Here is a 14,129-nt window from a genome sequence, read left to right on the forward strand (position 1 = left end):
AACCAAGCCAAGATTTGGTGAAACTTAAAAAAAAAAAAAAAAAAAAAAAAAAAAGGGGGGGGGTGGGGGGAGGGGAGCATACTTAATTTATGAGAGTTTTGTAGTTAAATGTTGTCAGGAGATCTGAAAGCTGAATTGCATGTATATGAACTTCCTCTACATACATGCAAGTTGTTACGTCTTTATTTCACAAACAGCTTTAAAAATGTTCAGTTCAGTGAGTGTTTTTGGCCTTCAGCACTGGATTCATGAGTAACGCCTGCCAGTACCCCTTTCTTTATGTTATTTTATGGTGCTGAGGTGTTCAGGACATCTCATGTAACGTTTACTTTCCTGTTTTCAGTAGTAGCTCTCCTTGGCTGTCTGACAGCACTTGCGTGTTCGCTGTAACATCAGGTCCTCCCTTGGGCATGGGTAGGGTGGACAGGGAACCAGTCAGCTGACAGTGGGAATGAGGTGCAGTCATGGTATTTGTAGGTGAGCTTCTTAAAAATCGAGCTTTGTGGTGTCTTCAGGTGCTATATGTATGTAGTGTCACTTGCAAAGAAAGTTAAATTAAAGATGCACTTTTTTTTTTTTTTTCTTGTAAGAATTAGCATGGACTGCCTAGAGGCTTACTGTAGTATAATCTGGGTAACATTGATGTGCTTAATTTGAATTAAATTTCTTTATTGTCTGTGCAGGCAAGCACAATTGAAGGGTCATAAGTGCTGAACCTGTAATTGGAAGCTTGTTCCTACTTGATGATAGAGCTTGTCTACAAACAGAAACAGGCCAGTGTGTGGAATAAACTTCCTTGAAATACCTCTTTGTGGAATGGGCGTTAAGTGGGAAGTCTTTGTCAGACAAGCTTACTGACAGTGGTCAGCGCGTAGGGGAACAACAAAGCGCTGTGAAGTCGTGGGTTTGCTGAGCCCTGCTGCGGCCTGGCCAGGATTGCCATCCCGGCAGCGTGCTTCCCCGCACCCTGGAGCTCGGGGCAAAGAGGGATATTACTAGTTGTTGGTGTGACAGCCTGAAAGGTGTGGTAGGAAAGGCGTTAGGAGGAGGTGCTGCAAGCTATGGCTGGTGCTGTCCCTGCTGGAGGCTGGGGAGAGGGTGGGGAGAGGCACCGCGACAGGCTCCCAACGCTTGAACCTGGGAGCAGCTCCCAGCCCAGATGTCCCAAGTGCTGGCAAGTCTGGGAAGCATTAGGAAAGGGGGGCTGAGGGGAAGGGTTTGGAGGGTGGTTGATTGATAGGAGGGACGAAGACTGAAAATGGCAGGAACCAAAGCGAGCAGAGGGTAAGGACGAAATAGAGCGTTGTACACAATGTATGGGCTGTGTGTTACCCGACTGATTTGGTAGGTACAGTTAACGTACAGAGTGGACATTTAGATGTTTCGCGTTAGAGGCCGATTACTATCTAACTGGGAAGGGAGGCTGGGGAGTGGGGTGATTGCCGGGCTGAATGGGGAGGAATTTTACAAAACGGGTGGGAAATAAGCTGGTTCTCGGTTGATGTGGGTATGGGCTATTAGCTTGAAGGCCCGCGTTAGTCACAGTAGTAATTATACCAGTTTAGTTGGTAATATTTTTTTTCTTGGCATCAATAAATGCCTTACATAAAATTAATTTTCTTTTCCTCCATAGTTTAATAGATAAGAAAATTCACTGCGGGTTTTGTTGGGTGTTTTTTGGGGGGTTGGGTTTTTTGGTTTGTTGGGGGGTTTGGGGGGTTTTTTTGGTTGCTTTGAAAAAGATTAAATGAAACTGCATCAAAGCAAGCCTTGGGCCCTGGTACATCTTGTTGCCTGAAATACTGTTTTGGGACAATGGAATGGATATCTAAGGGCGACTGTAACAGAGAAGTAATAAATTACTAGACAGAAGCGTTACTTGGGTCTTACTCTTGTCATGATTAACCATAGAATTTAAAATGCTGGTAGTTCATCTGCTTTTGGTCTTAAATTGCTTTTGAGTTATAACAGAGCCTCCTTGTCCCATTTTTAAAGTATTTACTTAGACAGTAGATCTCTTCAGGAAAAAAAAAAAGAGTAAAATCCTAGATTTTTATTTTTGTTTTTAATCTCTGGGTCCTTGGGCTTGTTGTGATTTATTTTTCACCCTGGAACGCCACATTCCACAGCTTGTAATGTGAGCCCAAGGCCTCTTTTTTCTGCTTGGACTCATGTATGAAGACATTTTATAAGATTTACTGCATTCTTTTAACTTCTAAACACGAGGGAAACACAAATGGTGATCCTCAGTTCAGACCAACAGCAGAGAATGAAAAAAAAAATATGGATATTTTGAAGTGGATGTGTCTCTGTACAGTCCTGTGTGTTTTGCTGGGCTGTGCTCATCTCTCCACTGTGGGGTCACTGACCGTAAGCAAAAAGATGCCGTAGAAAACTGAGGGTGCTGATGCCTTGAACATACGAGCCAAGTCCTCTGGAGTTGCTGTTGAGTTGTGGATTTTCGTGGGCATCACCATAGCAGCCGTAGGGATTAACCCTGTGAAAAACTCAAGGAGAGCAGTCCCTGGGGCAACAGCAGCAAGGGTATAGGCTTCACTTGTTGGGTCTGAATTAAATTTGCTTTCTGGTGTGTGTGAGCTGGCCAGACGTTGTAGCAGTTGGTTGGCTAGTATCATAGGCATTATTGAAAAAAGTTTGGTTGTATATATAATATTATTTGTTGTTTGTTTGTAAACCTCTTAGTCTCTCAGATGACTTCTGCACAATACCTCTTTGCCTTAACTTTCCCAGCCTTACCGATTTTTATGTTTAAACTACCATATTTTACATTATCTCTCTGGTCATATGGAATTGAGCAACTTTACTTAAATCGAGTGGGTGACAGGACTTTGATATTTCTGTTTTCCCTGTACAAAGCAGTATTATCTTCTGCAAGACCTGCAGTTTGTGAAGTACACCTAAGGTTGATAAAAAAGTCCCTTCCGTAGAAAAGGGCAGCGGATGGAGGTTGGTTGCTCCTTTCCTTTAAGCGCTACCAAAAACTCTTCTTGATTTATTGCAACAACACTGGCCAGGGGCATGCTAATCTATGTAAGCATTCCTGAGCACCACAGCACGCAGTACTTGGCATCGGTCAGACGCCACCGTGTCTGGTGTGTGTTTTTGATGGTGAAACTGATGCCATGTGACTGACTGAAACGGTTGCTGCCCACGTGGTCAGCGATGGCCGTGAGGGATGGTCCAGCTCGAGGCCATGGGCAGGCATCTCATCCCTGTCTGGAAGCAGCCGGGGTGGGAAGCCAGTGCCTGCTGCTGCCCTTTGCTCTGATTCAAATCTCAATCTTCAGATTAAAGAAAAAGACCTGAGCCTGCCCTGGCTGGGAGTTGTGTTTGGGAGGGGCGCGCATTCAGGTCACTGTATAAAAGGGCTGTTTTAAAAAATGCTCACAATATATAAACTTCTCAGTAGACACCCTTGCACGTTTTCAGAGAGCAGATTCAGTAACGATCTAGCTTGGGTCAGGTCTTCTGAGATGCAGACCAGCCTGTTTCTGCCTTTAAATAAAAATCTCATGGAAATCTCACTATGAAGATTGTTGTAATTCAAATACTGAATCAAGTTGATCAAGAAACTTTTGGAGTACCTTCTGCCTTCCTCCCATCCAATGTGGATCATCAGCATCAGACCAAAAACCCATCTCCTTGTGAAAAACACCCTGAGCTACTCAGTTGTACATGGGCTCCGCACAGACTGGAAAGACTGAATGTAACGTCTAGCTTTCGCAAGAAGTGGGGATTATGTGGGTTTTTTGATGTGCTTTACCTAAGCACTTAATTCAGTATTCTGCTAAACTCACTTGACTCGGCTGTTGTGAAATCTCTTGATACTGTTTAATGACCTTATTTAAGCAGGGTTTTTGTCACTTGGCATCATGTCACAAAATGATACAGTAGGAGAGAAAGCATGTGTGGTCCTGCCATTGAGAGCCCACTCTGACGTTCTTTCCTGGTGTTAATAAATTGTATTACTAATGAAATCTTTTGTTAATACATAATTTCCATGAGATCTTGAGCTTAGAGATAATTTGTCAGTGCAGAAATTAATTAGACATTGTTTTGTGATACCCTTCTTAAATGGAATGCTTGAAAAACATTTTTTTCCTTATGCCAGATTAATTATGCAGATTAAAAATTTAATTTTCAATATAAAGAACTGGGGAATATTAAGATCTTCATGCTGGTAGTTTTCATGATCTTTTAAAAGCATCAGTGAAATGAATTTAATTGCAATCGTATGACTCAAACTCCTGAATTGTTGGTGGGTTGTTTTCTTTACATGCTCCCTGATCTATTTAAAAGTGTATATTCATGTAAAATACTAGTTATTCTAAATTGCATGGCATACAAAAAAATGCTTTTCTTAATCAAATACACAGATACAGACTCGCCTAACAAATAGTTGTACATTTTGGAGTACAATATTGCACTGCTCATGCAGTAATATTTATGAATAAGAATGGTATTTATGAATAGGGGCAATCACACATTTTTTTTCTGAAGTCATCATTTTCATTATATGCCTTTGACCTAGTATGTGATTTAGGGGTTGTTGGCGTTCCAAATAGAGTCTGATATAAACTTATTTATTTATTTATATATGATGCTTCACTGTTTCAGAGCAAACCCCTTCACAAAAGGTCAACTGCCCAAAACCTGTTTAGCCAATGCCCGTCTGCAGTTTCACCTTTAATCTCAGTGCATGCTGCTTTAGGTTACCCAGCTTCCTACAGTGCGTGAGAGAGCGTCTGACTGGCATCTTCTGCAAGGAGAAGGTGCTCCCTGCAGCAGTGGCTGGGGACCTGGATGGTGTTTCAGAGGGTGACATGGGAGTCTGTCCCGTCTGTGCAGTGCAGTCCTGCCCACATGCTGGTGTGCTACTGCAGGCTTCCCTCCAACTTCTTTTTCCGTTGTTCCATGTCCAAGGCTAATGTTCTCGTTGTGAGATGATGAGTTCAATTTCTTTACGTGTCCTTCTTTCTCATCTGGGTAACATTTTTGGGAAGTATGAGTGTAGATCTCACTGTCAGTGTCTAGAGTTTGATGTTGTGCCCTAACGCAGATCTGGCAAGTGCGGTGGGTAGTGTGGTTGTTGAGCAGGTGGACATTGACACTGCTCTTGAGTATGTTCCCGTCACAGAAAGACTGATGAATTTTATCCGGCTCTGGAGAGAACAGAATAGGGCTAATAATCCTGTTGGATTTCTGAACAGATGTGAATCAGGACATAGGGTCATATCACCAAAGCTTTGAGCCAGGTTGTCAAAAACGCACCAGTATGGTTCGTTTTCAGTTCCTGCATGTCACCCCAGTTTTAATGTTCATTCAGATATTCCTGTCCTCACGTACCTATCTCTTCAATCTTTCCTTTTTGACTAGAGAAAGAAATCTGACTCAGCAGCATGTGATTAACTTTCTTGTAGTTATACTTGCTTTCTTCTTCAAGACTGACACTAAACAACGCTTCTCCAGCCCTTGGGTGTGGGTTCTCTGTTTCAGCAAGCTGTTAACATTTGGCCATCCCATAGTTCCTTCCTATGTTATTTTCGAACGCCAGAGTGCCTGCTACAGCTTTTTCCTGTGTTACCTGGGGATTGGTCCCCTGGCTTTTCAGGTTGTCTCCTCATTTGAGTCTCTTTTTGGTGTGTTCATGACAGTAGTAGTAAGCCATGGTACAGACAGTAAGCGGTTCTGAAGGGTTGTTCTCCTTGCCCGCTGAAATGCTCTTTACTGTTATCTAGCTGAGTTTGCTGTTTTGTCTTGTGTATCTCGAGCTTGTTCTTTTTGTTGTTGTTCTTTGCATTGTGCCTTCCTATCTCGACCTCTAATTTTCACTTCCATAATAACTTCGCGAGTTCTTATTTTGCATGCTTTTCAGGGTTTAATTTATAGTTTTCCATGTATTCAGCATGTTTGTTATCTTGGACCATTTATATCTTGAGAGGAAAGAAGTTTTTGCTGAATTCTAATTCAGGCTGTCTTAAATCTTATTCCAAGTTTCCTGCATGTTTTACTTGACCTTCCAGACATGCTGGAAGATCCTTGAGGATGGACACTCCTGTGCTCTGCCAGCAGGCTCCTCTTGAAGTTCAGGAGCTAACTTGTTCATCTTCCTCCTCTCCCTGCTGACCCCGCAGAGTGACTCGGTCCCATTTCCTGAGGATTCAACTGCTGTGATATTTCATAACGTGATCTTCTTAATTAGTAGCAATAAAGTTCAAGGTAGATTTTTCACATCCTTATCCTAATAAAGGCGTGAGTCAAGATGAAATAAAACAAAGCAGGCCTTTCAGGGCTTGAGCAGCAAGACTGCAAACTCCCCATTTTAAAGAAATGAGGTCTGCACATGTGATCCTGCTGCCCTGTCTGATGACTTTGATCTTGTTCGATGATTTTTGACCAATTTTACAGTGGGTTTACGAAACCTGAGGGATGCATGGTTCCAGTAAAAATTCAAATTAAAAGAAAAATAACTCCCCAGTGCTGGGGAAGGGGTTGTCCTCTTTTCTGATTTGGGTGGCAGACGTTATGACTGGTTGGTGTGTTTTCTAGCTGGTCGACACTCAGGCCTGTCTCTGAGTCAGCTCACAGACCCGTCTCCTCACCCAAACAAGAAGCCAGTGTATGGGAGAGCTGGAAGTGTGAGAACAGCTAGCCTGAAGAAAAGAAAATAGTGAGTTTGAGTGGGAAGGATGAATCTGTAGAGACCATCTTCGACAGTCCTGCCATGTGGTAGTCAGTCAGCACATTGTTTTTCTTGGTGCATTTCTGTGAACTCTTTATGTTAATAAACATGTTTAAATGATGTATGGGGTGCTCTGCCTGCCGTACTAACCTGTGTATCACAAAGAACAAATATGAAGATTGTCCTCCTAGCAGTGATGCTTTGTTTCCTCTCCATGTTCGCAAGATGTACTCATAGGATATGTGCCATCCCTTTTTGGTGTCCGCATTCCCTTACCGAGTCTATTTTTCTGTTTTAATTCCAAGCTGATACATGGCCTCTGAGTTACTTACTTTTCTAGGCTTTGCTCTCCTTAAATCCCTTTTGTTTCCAGATCTTCCAGTTTATATTTTTATTTTGCAGTATGACCTTTGGGTTTTTCAGCATGGTTCTTCTGACTAGGAACTGCGGTTTATTGCTCTTCATATGTAATTACCTCTAATTCCACTTGCACTTTGTGGTGGTTAGTCTTAGGACTACTAACACTGTTTTCAGTCCCAACAGTTTTGCTATCAGTAGATGCTGGTCACATTTGTTCTGTCTCTTAGATATCTGGACCGCATACCTCTGGATCATGGGCAAGTGGCTGCTTTCTCCATCCTAGTCAGCATCTCTCTGCCCTTGTCCTGTCATCTTGATGGTTGGTTGCCACAAAATAAGGCTCAGGTCTCTCAGTGTCTGTCTTTTTCCTGCAGGGATTGTGCTTTGGATGCTCTGGATCTGTAGGAGCTTTCTGATGGTTTACTCACGTATCCTGTTGACATCTGTGCTGCTTTCCAGCACCTGTTAGAAATTTGTTTCCTGGACCTCCTTTCTCGCCCAGCCTTCCCCCAGTATGCTTTGTGCTACTGCCAGTGACAGCTGTAATGGTGTAGTGGCCTGTGCCGGCAGTTGTTATGCCTGGGATAAGATTTTAATCAACAGATATCATCAGGCAATTCTCTGTCAGCTGGTGGGATATCCGAGTACAGAGCTTCGGTGTTAAGTCCGGTCTGTCTGCAGCCTCTTGCTTCTTCAGCTTCTTTTTCTCACTTGTCTCAGCAAGACAGACAACATCACTGTTTTCCTGAGTGGCCTCCTACAATGGCACTGGTTCAGTCTTTCATTACCAGGAGCGTACATATGTTTTTATGCAGAAAACCTCCAAGGGTTTTTTCTCCTTTTGTGCAGGCACAGCCCCACACGCTGCCCGTCCATCGGGCAGTGTTGCGCGATCCCCAGCCTGCAACGGCAGCCCTGTGATGCACTCAGGCTGTCCATTACTGCACTTACTCCATCTGCTTCGTAAATATTATTGCAAAGGATCTTAAAAGGTTTGGGTGTTTTGGTGGTGTTGTGTTTTTTTTTTCTTAAATGATCCACATCATTAAAGTATTTGCATTCACCCCATGTTTGACTTTCTTACGCTGAAACAGTGCTGTTAGCAGGAACTAATGATGTCCGCGTAGCATTGGCTGTGAGATGCCAGTATATGTCTATAAGGATGAGCTGCCAAGATGTAAATTAAAAGGAAATGGGAATCTGAATTCCAAAGCTATTGTTTTATAGTCTTTAGTGATGTCATTAGTATTCAGAAAAGTTTTAACTAGATGGGGGATGTGTACATCTTTTGAGCTTACTTGTGACAGTTTTACAGAAGATATGTAGAAGTGTTTTGTGACTATTTAAATTATCTCTTCTTTAGAGCTTTTACTGTCTGTTTGGAACAGGCTTCAGAAATTTGTCCCGAAAGTTCATTAATTAGAAATCAGTTCACCTATTCATTTCCAAATATCTGTAGCACACTGAACTTAGCGTGCTACTTTACATTAGGAGTAATGACCTAACCCAACAGCAGTCCTGGCCTGAGAACTGAATGCAAAGTTTAAGTGGATTTCAGATCAAACATACAAAACATTTGCAGCCTGTTAGAGCAATAACTTTCATTTGCTGTTTTGCACTGTAAAACATTTTCTTCCAGAGTAATTTGAGTATAACTGGGGTTTACTCTAAGGGTGTGGGTTTAGTCGGGTTTTTTTTTTTCCCAGTTGGCTGGTTTTGGACTTTTTGGGAATGATTATTGCTTGGTTTATTTTTCTCCTGATGACATCTAATAGTAGTCCAGTGTGAAATGCAATTACATTTGCCCTTAAAAAGGAAAAGACCTTATAGTCCTCCATGCATTGTCAGTATGGGATAATTTCATATGACCCCTGGCATACGTATTTGGGGCTTCGGTTACTTTCAGAGAAGCTTTAGAAGAAGGTATGACTGGCAGGCTATTGTATTTCACAAGTAAGTCTGCACATTGTTAAACTGGATAGGGAATATGAATGGGTGTGAAAGCGCCATTCTCAGCTAGGAGTTTTTGAATGTGTGCTCTGATTATTATATTTTCTTTGTTTCCCCTCTTTCAGGTATTCACTTATAAACAGAGCACGATCACACACCAAAAAGTAACGCCTATGCATCAAACAAGCGTGGAGAGTGTGGAAGACATGGCAGCACTCGTAGATCTCCATGAAGGCTCCATTATGCACAACTTATTCCAACGATATCAGCAAGATAAAATCTATGTAAGTTTCTTCTAAAATGAAGAAAAATATCCAGAGGGAATGATTTTGAATGTATAAATTCTGTGTGTGTTTTGCTGTTCTGTGGTATCTCTCCTAATGTTCTCCAGTTCTTTGTGTATCCACACATGAAGCATGCCTCATCTAGTGACTTCTCACCAACAGGGAGCTCAGGGCTGACCAGGCAGTCCCATGGAAACCTTGAAAACCTTGCTACTTTTACACGTCCAGTGGCAGTCTTGCGTAAAGGGCTCTCATTTTTCTCTTTTCCTTTAGACTCTTTCCCTTTGCCCCAGCAATATGTGCTCTGTGTGTCACCAGAGAGGATGTGGTGGTGTTTAGTCTGTGCCTGCTGTTTGAGATCTTGGCAGGCCAAGATCCAATGCTGATCAGCTTCCTCTTTTCTATTGTAGTGGAAAGGTTATTACAAAAAAAGTATTATGATCATCAAGCTGAGGATGTGTGCCGTTAAATACAGATAGTTGGAGTCCGGGCTGTATGAGAACAGGCAGCTGTTCATCTGTTTCAAAAACTAGGAATTAATCCACACAAAATTCTTTTTTCTCAGCTTTTTAATGAAGGTTTTTGGGATTAGATTACTTGCTCTTTAAATATTTTAATTAGCCTTGAACTGACTAGATAGGAATCTTTCCTGGATCTAGAACTACCCTAAATGTGAGAAAGATATAAAGGAGTATTAGTGGCTGTTACAGATTATGAAATCTAATATTTGAGTGGTTCAGTGGTTGGTATTTTTTGGGGGGGTTGGGGTTTCTGTTCGGTTTTTTTAATTAATAACTGCAGAACATCAATAGTTTGTCTTTGCATCACCTGTATAGGCCCTTAATTTGGCCATATACATGCTTCATTCCATGCTTCATCTATTAAGTTTGGCTTTTTATTTTTAAACATGAACATATCTTAATGTATGAATAAACTTCCTCTGTGTTCAGAAATTTATGATAAAAAGCAAAAAAGCATACAAGGAAATTATATTCCTTTGCTCATTACCTTTAAAGTGGCTGTTACAGGGAATCCTAAATTGATGATAGTTCTCTTTACAAAAGTCTTTATGTATTTATTTTTCTGAAAACAAATGAACTACTTTGCCTTTCAGAAAAATGAGTAAACGAAAGATGAATAGCATATATGAACAATCCTGCACGTGTAGGGAAAAACAGCTACTTGATAAGAGTTTAGTTTTCCATCGGTGTTATTAGATTGGAATGTAATACTCAGTGTGAGTCAAAATTAAAAAAAAATAGTTTTCTGAGCCATTATGTGTACTCAGATGGAGGATACTTCCCCCTTTTAAAAAGCATGTGTGTAAAAGGGAGAGATTTTTTTGAAGAGGGAAAGAATAGCTTTGTTCTGAGGAGACATGTTTTAGCTTATTCCTTAGCTTGTCAAGGCAAGTTCAGGGTATTCTGATACTTGGTGCTTACTGCAGTATACGTTTCTAGACAAACAGGTTTGTGTGCTGTTAATGATGACAGATTTTCAGTTGCTGCTGAATACTCATTGTCCCTTCGGTTCTGCTGATTTTACTGTCTACTCTTTTTGAGTCCACCTCATCTTAAAAATGATGCAGAAGGTGGTTGGGAAAAAGGAGTGTTTTGAAATGTGTATGAAAGCTTCTCTGTCCTCTGCATGTAAGCAGGACCTGATGTAAGAAGCATCTTTTCTCCTCATTGGTACCCCACTCCTGCTGTGCCAGTAGTAGTGTTTTAGCAGGACAGGGCTCCAGAAACAGAAACCCCATGAAAAGCTGATTAAATAGCTTGGTTAATTTTATGAAACTTCATAGATATATGAGCATGTCTTATAGGAGGATGTGTTGTCGTTGCAATATGAACCGTTTTTTCAAGCCAAAATCTCTTAACTGTGTTGAACAGTTCAATATTTTAATGTTTGATGTTAAAAAAAAATAATAAAAGGACTGAAAGGTGCATTAAGGTTACTTTTGTTGAAGGTACACTTGCAGGTGAAGAAGTTAGGTTCCTGCTCATTCTGTTTCAGGACCAGGTTAGTTCTTGTACAGGACAGTAGAAGGCACTGGAGTTCGTGCCAGGAGCAATCAAAACTTCCCAGGTTGTACTTTAGCCTTTTCCCTTCCCTCCAAAAAATCCCCTCCCTTGGCTAGGAATTGCTTCATCAGTGTAGTGCACATACTGTCTCTTGTATCCTTGGCACCTTGGCTGTAACTGTCCCTTCTGCATTAAGGATAAATGGGGAAGGTGTGTGCCCCTCTCCCCTCTGAGTTTAGGGGCTGATCATCCCACTGAAAGACTTCTTGCCAGCCCTGAATATAAACCACTGTATAATTGCCACATCCTGGCTTTTAGCTTACCAGGTCCCTTTTTACTTCAGCTCTGTGCACCTCCTTGTCCACATCCTGAGTAGAGGAAAAAGATATGCCGATGTGTATGCTGGCATTTTTTGAGTAATACTTGTAATACTACAAACATATTAGTGTGGTTCTTGAGTCTGGCAGCTTTTTGTTAGTTTTTTTCAGCGGCAGTGAGACTGGGAAGCACCTTTGTACCCTTAATGAGGAATGTGCTTAATTAGGACATAAGTTTTGGGGCTTGCTTCTTCACACACACACGCAAAATTATATGAATCGTAGTATACTAAATTGTAAAGTGTATATAATTTCAAAAATATGTAAGAAACAATCAAAAGGAAATTTAAACAGTTGCTTTGTCAGGAAGAGAATTATTTTTGCAAATCTTCCACTGTTAACTTGTGTGTTTGTCTGTATTCAAGGAGCTGTTTCTCCAGCAGTGAGCATTTAAGTAAATACCTTCAGATGTTTGAGTTCAGTTTAATCTTCCTTTACTTAGTAACATTTTTGTCTCGCATAATCATACCCATGTTCCCAAACTCTTCACTACTTCCTAATTAGTACTGTAAAGATACTTGCTACGAATGCCAAGTTGTGTGAAACATGTCAGTGACTTGCTTTGCTGCTGCCAACAACTGCAACTGTAAAGGGTCAGCAGAGAATTTTCTGTATTTTCTTGCTGTTTCTTGGGGATGGAGGAATACTGGTTTAGCATACAGACCGTGTTCACAGTGTGAGTGATGCCTGGCTCTGTACTCAATGAGGTGAAGCTCTTGGCTTAATCTGTGCTGTTAGGGAGAAGGTGAATGACAAAAATTGTTAGTCTCTGTGTGCAACTATCTTTTTGTATCAATGTCAAGTCTGCTGATGCCTGTTTGTGATACTTCTTGTCTGAATTTCTGTGAAAGAAAAACAGGCATGCTTTCCCTTTTTGGCCTGGGAGAAGCAGGGGATGTACAAGCTCTTTGTGGATTACTTAAAGCAGGCTCCTGTCTGATATTTTTTCAGGTTTCTTGATCAATACTGCTTTTATCTAAAAGTTTCCTTCTGGGCTATCACTACTTTTGTTGTCCAGGGGAGGAGAAGAGTTAGGATGGCAGTGATCCTGTGGTGCAAAAGTTTTCATTGCTACTTCCTCCTCCATTTTACTCCATCAGGAATAACTTGGTACGGGGGGTCCAGCTCCTGGACATTGGCATACAAGGTTTAACACCCATCTTTGAATGCTCAGATTAGCTTGTGTGCTAGGCTGGTATGTGGCAGAATATGGAAAGATAAACAGTAGTGCTAAAAGTGGAAGGCGTCCACATTTGAAAATGGAGCCTTTGGTGAATGAGAATGAGGGATTTCGTTGCCTCTGAAGGAAGGCCAGCACAGGGCACGCAGTGTGGTGAGGGGAAGGGCTGCAGTGGCCATTCTTGTCCCTGTTCAAAGGCAAGCTGTTCTCAAAGCTGTTGATCCCGGTTTACTTTTAGTTAAGTACACATTGCAGAGGAGACTGGCTTAGCCTTGGAGAGGATGCTGTAAAAACCACACGGTGTGGGTTGTGCTGCAGGACACACCAATGGATGGTGTTTGAGTCTCTGTGGCCAGCGGTTAGTTACTGATGTAGGCAAGCGAATTTCAAAAGAGCAGACGAGGATTAGAGAGCAGCTTTTGCTGAGGTGAAGGGCAGGGTGGAAATAACTGCAGTATACATTGTGCAGGTCAATATGGAGGTTTTCATCATCAGATCCACCCTAGGTTGCCTGAGTTCAAGCAATAAACAAGTTTCAAAGCAAATCTGATTATGTTTTTCGTTTTGAATTAAGCTCTAAACTACCAGGTAGGCACATTCCCCTTTGAAGTGGTGATGATTTGACACGTGCCCACCTTGTTTAAGTGGAGAATGTGTACCCATGCCTAGAGAGGCATACTGCATGGGGTGGGCTGTGGCGGCCCCTTGGCCACCCTTCCCTGATGAAGAGAGTGGTCCTCAGGTTGTCCAGCAGTTGGGTGTGGTGGCCAGGGAGGGAGAGAGAGAACATAACCTATTTTTGCTCACTTTCAAGTTAGGACTGCAGCTTGCCCACCAGTAATTGTAACCATCTGTTAGATTTATGTGCATATGTATAAAACCTTATGTACCAGCCACGTAGACATGTAGTGCTGTACCAGCCACATCCACATCAGAGGGAGGATGATGGTAATTAGGAGCTGTTTTTGTGGCTGGCTTCCTTTCTCTCTTCAGCTGAAGCACCAAACATGGAATAACTTTGATGAGAAAGCAACTTTTCTCTGATTTTAAAAAAAGGTGTTAAACAGGAAAAGTTGTCACTTCCCTGACGAGGTTGCTTGCAGAGCTCCTAGCCACTTCATTACACTGAATGCTCAGCTATCTGTTCTTAAAAGGCATATTCAGTTATTTATGCATCGATTTTTAAATCTATTTGTGTTTGTTTACTTTAGCAGCACGTTCAGTTGTAGTTTGTTAAACTTGCAGTAATTA

The 14,129-nt window shown here is 41.7% G+C and overlaps 1 protein-coding gene across 1 annotated transcript in view; it reads left to right on the forward strand.

Moving 5' to 3' along the window:
• Nucleotides 1–14,129, forward strand: part of MYO10 (myosin X) — a 167,580-nt gene that overhangs the window by 62,391 nt on the left and 91,060 nt on the right. Inside the window, exon 3 of the mRNA XM_055799113.1 lies at nt 9,139–9,297. Within this exon, the coding sequence (XP_055655088.1) occupies nt 9,139–9,297 (159 nt within the window). The remainder of the gene's footprint in view (nt 1–9,138; nt 9,298–14,129) is intronic.

Source organism: Falco peregrinus, chromosome 3, assembly GCF_023634155.1.
Source record: "Falco peregrinus isolate bFalPer1 chromosome 3, bFalPer1.pri, whole genome shotgun sequence".
Classification (NCBI taxonomy): domain Eukaryota; kingdom Metazoa; phylum Chordata; class Aves; order Falconiformes; family Falconidae; genus Falco; species Falco peregrinus.